Source organism: Lissotriton helveticus, chromosome 5_1, assembly GCF_964261635.1.
Source record: "Lissotriton helveticus chromosome 5_1, aLisHel1.1, whole genome shotgun sequence".
Classification (NCBI taxonomy): Eukaryota; Metazoa; Chordata; class Amphibia; order Caudata; family Salamandridae; genus Lissotriton; species Lissotriton helveticus.
Genome location: NC_136065.1, coordinates 1,015,398,636 through 1,015,415,063, shown reverse-complemented (window position 1 = coordinate 1,015,415,063; position 16,428 = coordinate 1,015,398,636). Strand labels below are relative to the sequence as shown.

Here is a 16,428-nt window from a genome sequence, read left to right as displayed (position 1 = left end):
CCCTCACTCACCCTCAACCCCTCACTCACCCTCAACCCTCACCCTCACCCTCACTCAACCCCTCACCCTCACCCTCTCACTCTCACTCACCCTCAACCCCTCACCCTCACTCACCCTCACCCACCCTCAACCCCTCACCCTCAACCCCTCACACTCACCCTCACTCACCCTCACTCACCCTCACTCACACTCACCCTCACTCACCCTCACCCTCAACCCCTCACCCTCAACCCTTCACCCTCACTCACCCTCACTCACCCTCACTCACCTTCAACTCCTCACCCTCACTCACCCTCAACCCCCACTCACCCTCACTCATCACCCTCACTCACCCTCACCCACCCTCACTCACCCTCAACTCCTCACCCTCACTCACCCTCAACCCCTCACCCTCAACCCCTCACCCTCAACCCCTCACCCTCACTCACCCTCAACCCCTCACTCACCCTCAACCCCTCACCCTCACTCACCCTCAATCCCTCACCCTTACTCAACCCCTCACCCTCACCCCCTCACTCACCCTCACTCTCACTCACCCTCACTCACCCTCACCCTCACTCACCCTCAACCCCTCACTCACCCTCAACCACTCACCCTCACTCACCCTCAACCCCTCACCCTCACTCACCCTCACCCTCACTCACCCTCAACCCCTCACCCTCACTCACCCTCAACCTCACCCTCACCCACCCTCAACCCCTCACCCACCCTCACCCTCAACCCCTCACCCTCTCACCCTCACTCACCCTCACAACACATATTGTGTTACAATAGGTGTCACATTTGCGATAGATAAAACTATTGGCATTGTAAATAACAAAGCTATTAATTTGCTATTTTAAAAACAAGCACATACATAAAAAATGTGTCCTTTACAATACCAATAGCTCAAACTTTCCTAATGCGAGACATATTGCATTGCTGTGCTTCTCTCCCCTGCTGCACTCTCCTGCTCTCTAGAGATGTAGCATAACGACCAGAGCTGCCATATATTATAAGTCACGTAAATACAAAACATGTTCCATTCCAAATGCTATAGGTGTCACATTCGCGAAAGTTATAACTATTGGCATTGTAAATGACAAAGCCATCAATTTAGCAATTTTAACAACGAAAAAATAAATAAATTATGTCATTTACAAGACCAATAACTACAACTTTTCTAATGCGAGACCTATTGCATTCCAACCCCACTCATCCACGCAACGCCACTCACACACGCAACGCCACTCACACACGCAACGCCACTCACACACGCAACGCCACTCACACACGCAACGCCACTCACACACGCAACGCCACTCACACACGCAACGCCACTCACACACGCAACGCCACTCACACACGCCACTCATCCACGCAACGCCACTCATCCACGCAACGCCACTCATCCACGCAACGCCACTCATCCACGCAACGCCACTCATCCATTTGCAAAACGAAAAATTTCAAACTCTTCTATTGCGAGACCTATTGCATTTTCAATGCTTGTTTATATTAGGTATGGAAGATGACAGGGGGAAGCCACAGCCATAACAGTGTAAAGGGCTTAGATCACAATCCAGGGGAGCATCATAAGTGCAGTAGCTGTACCGGAGGGACAGAAGGGCCTCTCGAGTGTATTTGAGAGGACCGTGGTGAAATTGAACAGGGGGTCTGGCCCCAGGCCCCATTCGGCCGCGGACGGGCGCAGACGGGCTTGCCTCTGGCAAGCCGTCTGAAAGAAATGTAAAAATAACCTCCAGGATAAAATAATCAGCAAAGTTAGAGGATTTTGTAAAGTAAACTGTCTGGCAATCGTACTGTACAAAGAGTGTGAAATTAAAGGCTGTCTGGTTGTTTTTTTTTGGTTGTTTTTTTAAATCACTCACCATTTAAATATTTTGTGAATACACTGCACAAAAGTTTCAAAATGTATTTGAATAACTCTAAAAACACTTTTTTGTAATTCTGGGTGATGAAAAAAGTTTTTTATTAACATGAAAGCAGATCAGAACACTTTACTTAGTGATGTACAAATGATAAACATTTTTGCTCAAACCCAATTTTCAGATTATTGTTTATACGATATATAGTTTTATCAGTAAAACTGCACGCTAGTAGGAATGTATTTGCCCATTTCAATGCAAAGGGTGCTGTTTGTAGATGACAGTGCTCTACCACATCATGCTTAAGTAATAATTTTACTAAAATTGAGTTTTTAAACATGAACTGAGAAACATTCTAGCCCCAGCCCTGGTGACAACTGAACTAGTGACCTAAGAGGCAGGTCAGGGGTTATGTGTACCCTATATGTGGGCTACATTCTTATAATACACAGTGCAAAAGTTTAGTCTATTAAATCAAACAAAATGGATTTTTGTACAGCAGAAATGCTGAAATTGAATATTTTAAGGTGCTTTCATATGTGATAAAGTAGAAAAAGGCAGCTCTGTAAAATAAAAGATTTGCTAGGATCCCACAAGTTGAGACCAGATTACGGGTTAAGTACATTACAGTTAGATCAAGTAGATTATTCATGTCACTAGACCTGCAGGTCTAGTAAAAATATTTACGATTTTTTGAGGCCTGTATATAAATGACTCAGAGACAGTCCTTCCACTCCAATGTTAGTCATGTTGACTCAACCATGTTGAGAAAAGTAAAGGAGATTGCAACCCCACTAGCTTTATGTGTTTCACCTTATTAGAGTCATGCCACTTGCATGACACTAGGAGTGGCACGTGGCACTGCAGTCATAACTGGGTAACTGACTCCATGAAAATGCCCTTTAATAACTGTGAATGCTATTTTTGCCCTCTACATTTCCTGTGTATGTTGTAATCTTTTTTTAAGTAAAAGCACTGTCTGGACATTGATTTATTATCTGTTGTTATTTGACGGATTAATTTTGGAGTCTCAGTAAACCTTGGGCCACCCTAGCTTGCTCTCCTGTGGGTCAAGGGATAAATCAGTAAACTAGGTGCTTAGTTTTGGTTCCAGCATTAGGATAAGCCGGGAACACCAGAGGTAAAAGGGTCTTATTGTTACAATTAGAGCCCAATAACCCCCAAGTGCCCTGAGACTGCTGGAAAAATTGCCACAGAGTGCTTCTACAGCAGTGGTTCCTAACTTTTTTGAAACATGACCCACTTTTTACAACAGACTTTTGTGACCCACCTACCTTTAAAGGACATGACGAGTTTTGATTTTCTTAATGTAACTAAAGCATCATGTGATACCACATTGTAATTTACAGACAGTACATTTTCCATTGAAAAGTCCACTAACTTTGCAGATATAGTTTTACTGATAAAACTATACTGCACTCAATTGATGAGTGGAAATCGAGTTTCTGTGAGTGAATATTTTTCGTTTGTGCATCACGAAGGAAAGTCTCTTGATCCTAATAAAAATCTGTGTCCAGCAAACTTAATAATTACAAAAACAAATGTGCTTATTTTTTGATTTCCTAACTCAGAATGCATACAGTTCATATACAGGTATTTAAATAAAAATCCTACAGCCTTTCCTTTCACACTCCCTGTACTTCAGCAAATATGGTCACATAATTCACTTTAAAGACCTCCTCTCACTATGCAGTCAGAGAAAGAAAAATAAACACCAATCCCATGTTAAGAGAATAAGCAGCAAATTGTTAGACAGAATACATCAAGTACATATTGGTAGAGTTGCTTTCTCATAATGAAAGTATTGTATATTTTTACACAAATTATTTTAAAATGATAAAAATTCACACAACTGCATTCTTGTGTTTTTTGTACATACGTTTCTAGGATGCATATACGTTTTTGTGAAATTACGTACATTCTATAGTGTTGAGATCACTTTTGTATCAATTGGGCAAGTATGTCAAAATAGCCAGGTAATAAAATCCTTGACTATACCGCTTCATTTTGCTCTAATGACACAATGGCGAATGACTGGTTTTTACTTGCATCATACACAATTCATCCTGCCACATAGTTCTAGTGACATTTGTCTTAATATAGATAACCAGGGATCTTTAAATTGTGTCATCCCGTTGTGTTGCTGTTATTGACTCTTAGTACGTAGAATTCTCATTTATAGTGGAAAATCAAAACAACGTGTGCGGCAATACAAGGGTACTAACCAGGACTGCACGAACCACTCACTTCTAGTGTGGAGCAACTTGAAATATCTCTAAAAATCTAACTCGCATACAAAATATACGTTTATGTTAAAAAGAAAACAGCCTCCAGATAAAAACTTACGGCTTGCAGAAGAGAAACATGGGTACACATGCTAGGTACGCAGTGCATCAAAATATATCGACTAACCACCATGCCACTAGACAGGAAGCACATACACTACAAAAGGATAAACAGAGGAATTGTGGTGGGCGTCGTTAAAGCATAGAAAGAGGCCATAGAAAGAGGACGCACACGAACGGACTCCGCGCAGTTGCCATCGTTGAACTACGTGTTATTTATTTTACTGTAGGGAATGGCTATTAAAAGGCATCAATTAAAAACAATAATGAAATCGCAGGCACTTCAAAATAAGAGTTGGTGGGAATCCCAAACTGCGCCATTCAACTGAGTACGGAGCAGCGTCTCCTGCAGCTCCCCTGGTGGCTCTCGCTATGCTGTGCGACTTGAGAGGGTGCAGAGCCCGGAGAGGCCAGTGACTGCGAGGGAGGAGAATGTTTCACCCAGTCTCCTTTCTTCTATGTCTATGACTCTCGCTGCTTGTTCCGTCCTCTTCACTGCTGAACAGGATGGCGTCCAGACCGAAAAAACCCGCTCTGGAGCCGACGAAGCAGTACCGCGAGGAAGTGGACGACTCCGAGGAAGATGACAGTTCCGAGCAAGAGGACGCAGGTTCAGGGGAAGAAACACACGAGGTTCGTACAGTTGCATGGGTGCTCCGTCTCGTCTCTTCTGGTGGTGTTTTCGGGGGCTCTGTTGGTAGAAAAAGCAAGAGTGATCTGCTATAGCTGAACATTATTGTCTGTAGTTTTTTCCTTTTAATTTCCCAAACGACGACTATTCATGTTAAGTAAGGAGTCCAAGAGGAGAATCTTCAAGTAGTTTATTGAAGTCAGAAAATATAGGAGCACAGGCGGAGCCAGCAACACATCTCATAGCCAAGCAATGCAGGACGTAACTGACTACCAAAGAGAATACAGTCGATGCATGCAAGGATAACATTCTAGAAGCATATAACAGCTCGAGCCTTAAAGCTGTACTAAAGAATAAAACACAACATAACACATCCCCCTCCCTTACAAGGAACGAAAGGAAAACAGGGAAAAAGGGGTAGACGGGAAAAAGGGAGAGGACGTAAGGACAATAAAAAACAGGAGTTTACTAATAAGGTCTACCTAACATAATCCTTAAGCCAACCAGGTGAAACTCTCAACCTCTTAGAGTTATCTGCGACTGGTATGGCAGGAACAGAGTTAGCATGAGTGAGAGTGTTTTCAGAGACAGGTAAGGCTGGAACAGGATCAGCATGAGTGAGAGCAGGGCAAGAGGATGCATTTGTATCCAACACATTTGGATCACTGAACACCTCCTCCCCTTCCCCTAAATGAGGAAGTGACAAATTCGGGGCTAGCTGAGACTGTAATTCAGTATTCTCAAAATAATCCTCAATCCAACCAAAATCACCAGAAGATACCTTCCCTGGCTCCACGTTCTCTACCCCGTGGTCTTTGCAACTATCAAAAGCAACATCCTTTAAATTCCAAACTTTGCCATCGTTAAGTCTGACAGAATTCCTGAGAACCTCAACAACCATCTTAGGTGAATCAAATTTGTTCTCACCCTTCGCTACTCTATAAGGTTTCCTAACTCTTACCCAGTCGCCTGCGTTTATAACAGCATCCTTAGCACCATGACGTCTATCATAGTAAGTCTTGCTTTTATCGTGAGCCCTAACCAGACTTCTCTTAACTTCCTCCGGGGACCACTCTTGAATACTGTCTTTGAAAACCCAACCTGGATTAAACTTGCATCTGGGCAATCTACCTCTCATCATAACAAAGGGGGAGATACCAGTGCAATTATTCAAAGTGACTTTGTAGGACCACACAGCCTTCTGTACCTCCAACTTCCAATCCAAGTTTTTGTTGTTAGCAGCTTGCAAAATACCTTTAATAACTCTATTAAAGCGCTCTACTGTCCCATTCCCGCTGGGATTGTACAACGAGGTGGTTTTATGTGTGATGCCACATTTAATAAAGTACTCTTTAGCATCCTTTGATAAAAATTGAACTCCGTTATCCGTTAGGATATTAACTGGTAGTCCTTCCACTACAAAAATTTTGTCTAAAAACTTTAACACAGTTTTAGTGTCCACATTCCCTACGAACTTAACTATAGGCCATTTGGTGAAAAGATCAATAGCAACTAATCCGTATTCTTTCTCATCCCCAACTGGACCAAAAATGTCCACCGCAATAGTCTCCCACGGAAGACTAGGAATAAGTCCCTCACTCATGGTTGGTCTCAAAGTCTTCAAAGACTTGTCAGCTGAACTACAAACAGGACACGCTTTAACAAAGGTCTCAACTTCTTTGTCAACTTTCGGCCACCAAAACAATTTTTTGACCGCTAATTTTGTCCTTACTATGCCGAAATGCCCCTCATGGCACATTTGTAAAATCCTTTTCCTCAAACTTACAGGTGGGACGATTCTATCACCCCTCAACAACATGTCACCTTCTGATGATAATTCAGAACGGATCTCCCAAAAAGACTTCAAACTGCCTGACAAATACCTTTCTTTAGGCCACCCTTGACAGATAAACTTTGAAACTTGTACCAAATCCTTGTCCAGTCCATGCTCTTTAGACCAATCCTCCCTGCTGATGGCTGGAGCTCCAGAATCGTGTACAAACGCCACAGTGAATTTCCCCCACGGGTCATCCACGCACTCCTCTAGAGGGGAAGGTAGCCTTGATAAACAATCGGCTACCACATTGTCTTTCCCAGGTACATAAGTGATGTTATATATATATTCCTTCATGCGCATGGAGATCCTGGCTAATCTAGCCGAAGCAGTTGCCGTGCCTTCAGAGGACAAAATGTGGACTAACGGTCTATGGTCTGTCCTGATACTGACCATCTTACCCCACACAAAGGCACGAAAGTGTTCTAAAGCCCATGCACAAGCTAAGGCCTCCCTTTCTATGATAGGGTATCTGCTCTCTGCTGGTGACAATGCTCTGGAAGCAAACAAAATGATCCTCTCTTTTCCATTTTCCCCGATTTGTGATAAGACAGCGCCCAAACCTTTGTCGCTAGCATCGGTTGTCAAACAGCAATCTAAATTGGGATCAAAGCTAGATAAGGCATTCACTTTCTGTAGTTCCCACTTAATCTCAGCAAACTCACGTTCACACTCCTTGGTCCATTCAAATTTCACATTTTTTTTAAGTAAGGACCTTATATGGTATACTTTAGAAGCGAAGTTTTTAACAAACTTAGCGCAGTATTCTGCCATTCCCAAAAAGGATTTGATTTCTTCCTTAGATTCAGGTGCAGGCGAAGCAACAATGCTTTCAATAAGAGATGCCTTCGGCCTGACACCTTCCTCGCTGATTATGTGGCCAAGGTAAGAAACACTTCTCTCACCGAACTTACATTTAGACAATTCAACAGTTAACCCTGCAGAATTAAGTGTCTCAAAAACTTTCCAGAGTTTAGTATCATGGTCCTCCTTGTCATTACCTGCAATCAAAACATCATCCTGAAAGAAACATATGCCCTCCATATTGCCAAATAATTTGTGCATTAGACGCTGAAAAACAGCTGCGGCTGATGCCAGGCCGAATGGCATCCTTATGAATTGAAAGCAGCCAAACGGCGTGATAAAAGCCGTCAAGTGTCTAGATTCAGAATTTAGAACTACCTGGTGGTAGGCAGCCGAAAGGTCCACCGTGGAGAACCACGTTGCCCCTCTTAAGGAAGAAACCATCTCGTTAATTTTTGGTAAAGGAAAACGTTCGATTACTATATTTTTGTTAAGGTGGCGTAAATCGATACACAGACGAATCTTGCCATTGGATTTTCTAGCTACAACTACTGGACTAATCCATTCTGAGGAATCTACCTCTTCTATAACACCTTTGGTAATGAGACCTTGAATTTCCTTTTTTACTTCATCCCTTATCAGCAAGGGAATAGGTCTGACCTTATGTACTTTCGGTAGAGCGTCACTCTTGAGCATGATCCTGTGCTCAAAACCCTTTAATTTGCCTAATTGACCGCTCACAACTTTAGTGAACTTACGTTTCAAGGCGTCTTCGATCTTACTACCCTCATCTACAACTAAGACTTTCTCCTTACTATTAGGGTCTAGGATGATGTGGAGGTTTTTCTGGTCGAACCAACCAAGGACAGATGGTCCCGTTTTTGCTATGTACACTTTACCTCTAGAAAGTCTACCTTTAAATAGGAAAGTGAGCCATCTAAAACCCAATAAACCTATTCTATCACCTGTGTAACTCACAGGATTGACATCTGAAGGATTTAACTTATCTCCTAATTTGTGAATAAATTTCTTCCTCCATACCTCCTCATTCATAATCGTGTATGGGGATCCCGAGTCAGCATATACATTTACCTTAATGCCACCCAAGGACACTTCGCAAATTGGTTTACCTTCCATTGCTTCATCAGTGATATTTAACATGTAATTACCACTTACATTTTTGACACAAACATCCTCATCCTCACCACTCTCACTTGCACTGCCATCATCATTCCAAATACATTTGACATTGCCGCGTTTGCGGCACATTTTGCTAAAATGCCCTATTAGACCACAGACACTACACTTCTTCCGTAAGGCAGGGCACGACTTGAAATAAGCCATATGATCTTTGCTACCACAACGATAACATTTCCTGTCCTCTGGCTTGTTGTCCCTTGCTTGATTTCTGAATGGTTGATTATAGTTCTTGTTGTGAAGTTGTTTGGTCTGATTCTTTGTTGTACTTTGAATCTTGAAAACTGCAGATGACGTTTTGTCTAATTCTTTCACTGTGTCTTTGACAATAGTAGCACACCTCCCTGACATTTCCGACTTCCTCATAATTGCAAGTACATCATCAAGAGGTGCATCACCATTGACCCAAAGTCGATCTTGAATTGGTGAATTGTCATTATGCATAACCAATTGGTCTCTAATGAGGTCATCATGAAGGTTGTCGAACTTACAGTCAATAGCCAGTTTTTTTTAATCATCTAACCACTCATCAACCAATTCTTCTTTCTTCTGTTTTCTTTGGAAAAATTTGTGCCTTACAACACCTATGCATACTTTGGGAGCAAAATACCTGTCCATATCAGCAATTGCATTATCAAATTCACTTAGGTCAGTATTCACCACTTTTTGCATTCGTGAGAAAGTTTTTAAACCTTTAGGCCCCAAAGAATGTAATAGTATCCTTTTTTGTTGCTCAGGCTTCATTTTACCGTTTTCATCAATGGCACAAATATAATTATTAAAATACTCCTTCCATTCCACCCACTTCATGTCAGGTTGAGAACCTGTGGCCCAAAAAGGTTGTGGGGGACTAATAACAAAATTTTGTTGGGCCATTGCAGTATTTTTGGTTTGATCACCAGTATCCATAAATGAATTAATATGAAAGAAAAATAGTACACGTACGTAAATGTAAATTTTAGTGTTCCGACAGTCTCACCTGTGCTCCTCGTGAAGAATAGTCAATAAATAACTCCGCTTGTAATAATGAATGTGCCTGTTCCGTGTCGGCACTGTGGAGGAAAGGCAGCGTGAAGCGGCGTGTGAAATTGACAAACGCCGATCGCTGAAGTAATTCCCCAAAATGGCCGCTATGCAGGGTCACGCAGCGTGACCTTACGCGCCTCCGTCACTCCGTTATTGCGAGTGTAATGACGTAGGAGAGTCGCGTAGGTAGCAGTGGTCGCGCAGCATGGAGCGCGAGTGGAACTTTGTTCGGTAATTGAAAGATGCTGGCGGGTGCCGTCAAAGATCGTAAGTGGCAACGATTTTTCTTGGCCTACCTTAAGCAGTCTTACAAAGTCCATCTGTGGTTGTGCTGGAGAGGACGAAGTAGCGGTCCATAGGCGCGGGGAGAGTAGAAAGGGTTGATGAATCCACCGGTATGGGTTGAAGTGTGATAAGATGTTTTCTTCTCTTTTTTTTTTTTTTTTTGAAAAAAAATTATAATAAAGAGATTAAAGTTCAAATCCCTCGTCGTCGCCAGTTGTTAAGTAAGGAGTCCAAGAGGAGAATCTTCAAGTAGTTTATTGAAGTCAGAAAATATAGGAGCACAGGCGGAGCCAGCAACACATCTCATAGCCAAGCAATGCAGGACGTAACTGACTACCAAAGAGAATACAGTCGATGCATGCAAGGATAACATTCTAGAAGCATATAACAGCTCGAGCCTTAAAGCTGTACTAAAGAATAAAACACAACATAACAATTCATTGTGGAGGTATTTCTTTGCATCATGGTTACTTTCTATGCCGGTTAGCTGATGTATCTTACGTTTACCAGCTATCTACACGCTTCTCAAGACCTACAATGTCATAATTCGAAGGTTAGCCAGATAACGAGATCACCAGTTCAACATCTTGAGTAGTCCCACGTGGCTCGCACTTGCTGGCACTGTTTATCCTTTAAGTTGGAAGCAATTGGCACGTGCAGGAAACTAGACCGAGAACATGTTTCAGTATTCGAGCAAACGTGGCGGCCATCTTGAAAAACAGCTGTTCACTGATGTGTACTGCCTATGTGTTTTTTTTTCTTTCAATAACTGTTTCCCAGTATAGCAGTTTCTTTTGCACATAGAAGGCATGATCTCCTTGTTTAGACAAGTTTTAGCATCCACAAACGGACTGAGTCTTTGACCTCGATTTCTGTATATAATTCTAGGACGTTTAAATGAAGATGTACATTTCTCACTTATGCACATCTACATTGCGAAGATGTTAAAATGCTTTTTTTAACGGATAAGGTTCATTTTTAATTCCCTTACCACTGTATATTTGCACACCTGTCAAGTTACCTGCTTCTTTGGTCGTGCCTGGGAAGCGTATGCTCTCCGAGGCATGCTGTAGTGAAGTATGCACTTGAAGCTATGCCAATAGCTGAAACTCTCACAAATGCGACTCCTATTGTTTTACAGTTTTTTTGTGGGCTGTTTCCAAGCGCCCCAAGTCGCGCTTGCACATAATAGAGGCCATGACCCTTTTTTAGACGGGCTCGTTGGAAACAAACAATATTTGCAATTCAAAAAGCCCCACATTTGCGAGAATTTAAGCTATTGACATTTACAGTGCCAATAATTCAGTCTTGTAAATGTGAGACCTATTGCATTGCAAATGCTTGTTACTACCATTCACACACACGCCTGACAAACAAAATGCTTCCAAATCACCCTCCAAAAACTCTTTCCCTGTAGGCCTTAATTGGAACACCCTCTAACATGCTTGACTTTGCCTGCTTTTTTGAGACAAAATGTTGACAGGTCTGCTTAGTCGTAATCATGTTTCAAGGTCATGTATACGATCTTGTGCATTTTTATAAACATGCATATGATGTCTGGCTTGAAGGCACAGCAATAGTTTGGGTACCACAATCATATAGTACTCTAGTGAATATATGTCAGTCAAGTTCTTTTTCAGAAACCAAACTTTAATTAAGAATTCTTTGTAGGCGTCCGTTGAGTTTATTATATTCTTGGCCCTTTTATTTTTCTTGTGTAATTTCATTATCAGATTGCGTATTTTAATTATACATGAATTATAACATGGAGTCAGGGTTAGAATGGGATTGCAGTTAGGCTGGTGGAGCCCCAAAAAAATGGGCCACATTCGTGTATCATGCCCTTTGATGAAACGTCTTTTGGTGGTCTCATTGGACGCATTCTTAGAGAAATGTTTGGTAACTTAATCATTTTATCGCCTATCGAACGAGTAACATTGGTGAAAACTGGGGGCGTGGCTGTAGCAGCCAAGATGGCGGACGCAATGGCTTAAGGCTCCGTGAACGAGCCCGCCAATCAGCAATAATCCACAGTAATGGGGGCATCCAAGAAATAAGAAACCAGAGGCCAAACATTGCACACATGGTAGCGGACACCAGGAAGGTGTTGGTTTAAGGAGGATCCCGCATTTTGAAGACTGCGAGGGAAGAACCCTCGGCCTTGCTCAAAATGGCAGCGCCCAGTGGGTAAATCCCTCGTGTCAGGCCAGAACGATAAGAAGGTGAGAGAAAGCCCTCCCTGGACCAGTGAAGACTGGGAGCGGAACCCGATCAGGGTCCGGGGCCGGCAAAGTGAGGACAGAGCTATGAGGCTTCTTCCAGAGATGCTGTGAGCCCTGACTGTGGCGGACTGACGAAGGCACTGCGACTGCGCTCCGCCCATAGCCAGGGAGGCAGAGAGACCGGAGCGTCTCGTGCTCGGCTGCGGCTGGGCCCCACAATAGACAACAAGGCAGATGGCTGGCAGATCCGGACAGACGAGAGGTGAGTCAAGACATTCCCTAACGCAGCAAGACAACTCGGCATCATTGGTCGGGTGCAGAGCTCGCCGGCACCACCAGAGAGAATGGAACCCGCACATTGGGGACCAACGGAGGGGGGATCGAGCCTCCACCCTCTGACAATGCAGGGAGAGAACCACCAGCGGCCCCAGGCGGGGACCGCACACGGTCGATGGAGCACAGGAGACCAAGCAACCCCAGAGGGAGAAATAACCCAGGACAGTGGCCCAAGCATAGAGGGGGAAGGCAGCATGGTCATTCCCCCACCTCCTTTTGGTGAGTAGAGTATTAAATGACTGGCCCTATCATCAAAGACTTCGCTGCAGCCGGCTAATCAGACAGCCTGCACCATCGCGACATAACCGCAAAGACCTACACCAACAACCAGGCGGCCTGCTTGTGACTCCTCCCTAATAACTGTCCTCCACGCCAGGGAGCCCAGAGTCACGAAATTTAAGTTCAAGGCACCCTTGAGCAAAGTCAGAGGAGAATCACTGTCAGTGAGCGGGCGCCACAGCGCTGCGTCTTGGGCTGCGGGAGTCGAGCGCGCATGTGGTCTTGTCAATAGGGACACAAAAAGAGCCTCCGACCTTCAACAATACATAAGCAGCATTCCCCAGCGAAATGTTAGTGCCCAGACCTTACTCATACCCCCCACTCCAGTGCAGTCCCAATACTCCAGTGACTGGTGGAGAAAAGTGCAGGATACAACCAGTCGAACTCGGAGCGGCAGCACCAAGGCGCTCATCCCACAGCCAGATAAAGCCTGGATCCCAGTCTAACGGCAGAGGCGCTCGGCAAAATATTCATAAAAAAGATACACGGCACAAACTATGTGTTGGCTGAGATCCAATGTGGGACAGCAACCTACAGCGTCAATGCAAAATCCTGCAAAGCCGCCTGAAGACCGGCTGGCAAATTCAGAGACAACGGCCACCTTAACAATGTCTGAGAAGGTCCTAGCCGTCATTGAGCTTTCCAGAGTGACAATGGAGGAACGATTTGGGACGCTAACAGCAGACCTCAACATACTGCGAGACAATCACCGCAAGCTAACCAACAAAGTAGCAGAAGGGGAGAAAGCCATAACCGCGTTGCAACCCCTAACCAAGGCACACCAGGAAGCCATTCGGGATCTCCAATTCCGAATCTCGCAGCTTGAAGACAGAGCGGACGATTTGGAAGGACGCTCAAGAAGAAGCAACATCCGCATCCTGAACCTACCGGAGGGGGTAGAGGGTGCAGACTCTGTGAGTTATGTGGAGACCTGGCTGAAATCCTTCACACTGGCCATGGAACTCTCCCCTTTCTTCTCGGTTGAGAGACCGCACTGGTTCCCAGCGTGAAGACCTTCCCCGGGGTCCCCCCCCAGACTGTTTCTCGTCAAGCTCCTCCACTCCATAGAGATGCTTTCCTGCGAGCTGCACGGGGAAGAAAGACCTATTAGGGTGGAAGCTAAACATGAAATGCTGTTTCCAACTATTCCTGAGCAGTGCAACGCCAACGTTCATCCTTCCTAGAGGTAAAGCATCTCCTTTGCATAAAAGGAGTGGCATACTCCTTATTATTCCCGGCTCGCCTCAAGATGATCCACGAGGACGTCACTTCGTTTTTCACAGATCCGACATAGGCATACAGTTGGATGGAGCTTAACCTGCAGATCAACCCAGACCCGAAACGCACTCAGAGACCACTCCAGCACGAACCCTGGAAGAGACGCCGCCGTGGAGGGGAAAAAGACTCAACACCACACCAAGTCACCGACTTGCAACTCACTTACAGGACCACCCAATCTTGAACAAATAATAACAAAACTTTGGAAGGCCCTGCAGATGGCGGATTTGCGACCTGCCCAACTGACCTTGGATGAGGAGAGAGGCCTTCGTATTTTCACATCTGAAGAGGTCCCCAGTGACTCTAGTACCTCCTGTGCAGAATCCGTCCCTCCTCCATTGGTAACCCTGCAAACAGCAAACACGCTTATATGAGAAACGATCAAAAGGACTCTCGCACTGTGCAGTATTACTCAGTCATACACAGGCCTTCGGAACCTAAGTCTCATAAGCACATCCACTTATGTAGTTGCCACAGACCGCAAGCCCCACCATTACAATAGATGCCATAAGGGCTACACATACGGAACGCACTGCACCCGTGTGACCACAGCGCCCACTGAACTTTAAAGTGTTCACACTATGCTTTGTTTGGACGTACTGCCAGTCACAGTAGGTCCCCAACTTTGGGATTATTTCCCGTTACAGTTGTCACCCTCACCCCCTAGTTTGGTGTCAACCCTCACACTAGTAGCAGGCAGTGGATGCGCAGTCGCACCAATTTACACACACCCTACATGGGATAGAGGGTGGCAAAGCATGAGGCCATCGCTGGAACCCCCCTCCCCCTTTCACAGCAGACATTAACCTATTCACCCTAAATGTCCATTGGATGCATACGGCGCGCAAGCGAAACACGGTCTATTTCTACATCAAGCGGCAGCAAGTGCAAATAGCACTGCGGGAGGAGATGCACTTTGCGGCTGGGGAGCTAGACAAGCTACAAAGGCAATGGCGGGGCACCTTCTGCGCCACAATGTATGCACGTGGAGCACTGATCTGGGTCCGCTCGGGAGTTCCCTTCCGAGAGACAGCCAGAGTGTTAGACAAAGAGGCCAATATGTGCTCCTGGAGGAACTTATAGATGGCCAGCAGATACTAATAGGTAGTATCTATTATCCAAATATTGAGCAAGGGAATTTTTGGGACTCTTTATCCGGTATCCTAGCTCAATTCACCATCCACCATCTCCTGGACTCCAAACGCCACAGAAGACACCACATCAACCATGAAAGGCATTCACTCAGGAGCCCCCACGGACCCCTAGCCCCACACATCTTCTACAGAGCCATCGCACCGGAACTATGACACGCCATCAACACCACCTTTGAAGCAGGCACCTACCCCGACGACTGGATACGCACAGAAGTCAGGCCCCTGCTCAAGAAGCCCTCAGCAGACGCTACGGACCTCCAATACTACCAACCCATCTCCCTCCTTCTCTTCGTGGCCAAAGTCACTGAGAAGACCGTCAACGTCCAACTCACTAAATTCATTGAAGAGAACTCCATCCCTGACCCCTCCCAATCTGGATTCTGCAGCAACCACAGCACTGAGACCTCTCTACTTGCCGCTACAGACGACATCAAGGACACACTGCTGCCCTGATCCTACTCGACCGTTCTGCGGCCTTCGACACAAGTCTCCAACTGCACTCTCACCTGTATGCCAGACTCCACGACGCTGGCATACAGGGAACAGCCCTCGACTGGCTCCGCTCCTTCTTCACCGGCAGAACCCAAAGAATCAGACTTCCACCCTACCTCTCCAAACCCACAGAGACAAACTGTGGAGTACCTCAAGAATCATCGCTCAGCCCCACACTCTTCAACATCTACATGGCCCCCCCTTGCCGCCATCGACAGACATCACAAACTCCGTATATAATCCTACGCCTACGACACCTAGCTCATCACCACCAGACCCAACTTGCAGGAAGGAATGAAGGACGTTGCATACTGTATGAGGAGCAGCTGCCTGAAGCTCAAATCAGAGAAGACCGAGGTCCTCGGACCCTCCCCCTCTGCATGGGATAACACCTGGTGGCTCACCGCCCTCTGCAGCCCCCGCCCCCCCCCCACTGACCACACCCGGAACCTCTGCATCGTACTCTACTCCTCCCTCTCTAAGATCCGTCAGGTTAACCCCCTCTCCTCCACCTGCTTCTACACACTCCGCATCCTCTGGAAGACCTTCAAATGGATCCCCCCTGAATCAAGGAAGACCGTCACCCATGCACTCCTAACCAGCAGAACGGAGTACAGAAACGTCCTCTACGCCCGGATCAACAAGTCTCTGCAAAC

At 45.3% G+C, this 16,428-nt stretch overlaps 2 protein-coding genes across 5 annotated transcripts in view; one reads left to right on the top strand and one right to left on the bottom strand.

Annotated features, from left to right (window-relative positions):
• Window positions 1-4,372, bottom strand: part of UROS (uroporphyrinogen III synthase) — a 598,542-nt gene extending 594,170 nt beyond the window's left edge. For 3 of the 4 annotated variants that reach the window (XM_078643516.1, XM_078643519.1, XM_078643518.1), the window contains exon 1: window positions 4,236-4,357. The gene's annotated coding sequence lies outside the window, so the exon portion shown is untranslated. Of the gene's footprint in view, window positions 1-4,235 lie in introns of all 4 variants that reach the window. The other variant, XM_078643517.1, reaches the window with a different exon arrangement.
• Window positions 4,373-4,615: 243 nt separating this feature from the next.
• Window positions 4,616-16,428, top strand: part of BCCIP (BRCA2 and CDKN1A interacting protein) — a 150,470-nt gene continuing 138,657 nt past the window's right edge. The window contains exon 1 of the mRNA XM_078643515.1: window positions 4,616-4,867. Coding sequence (XP_078499641.1) covers window positions 4,742-4,867 — 126 coding nt within the window. The 5' untranslated portion in view covers window positions 4,616-4,741. The remainder of the gene's footprint in view (window positions 4,868-16,428) is intronic.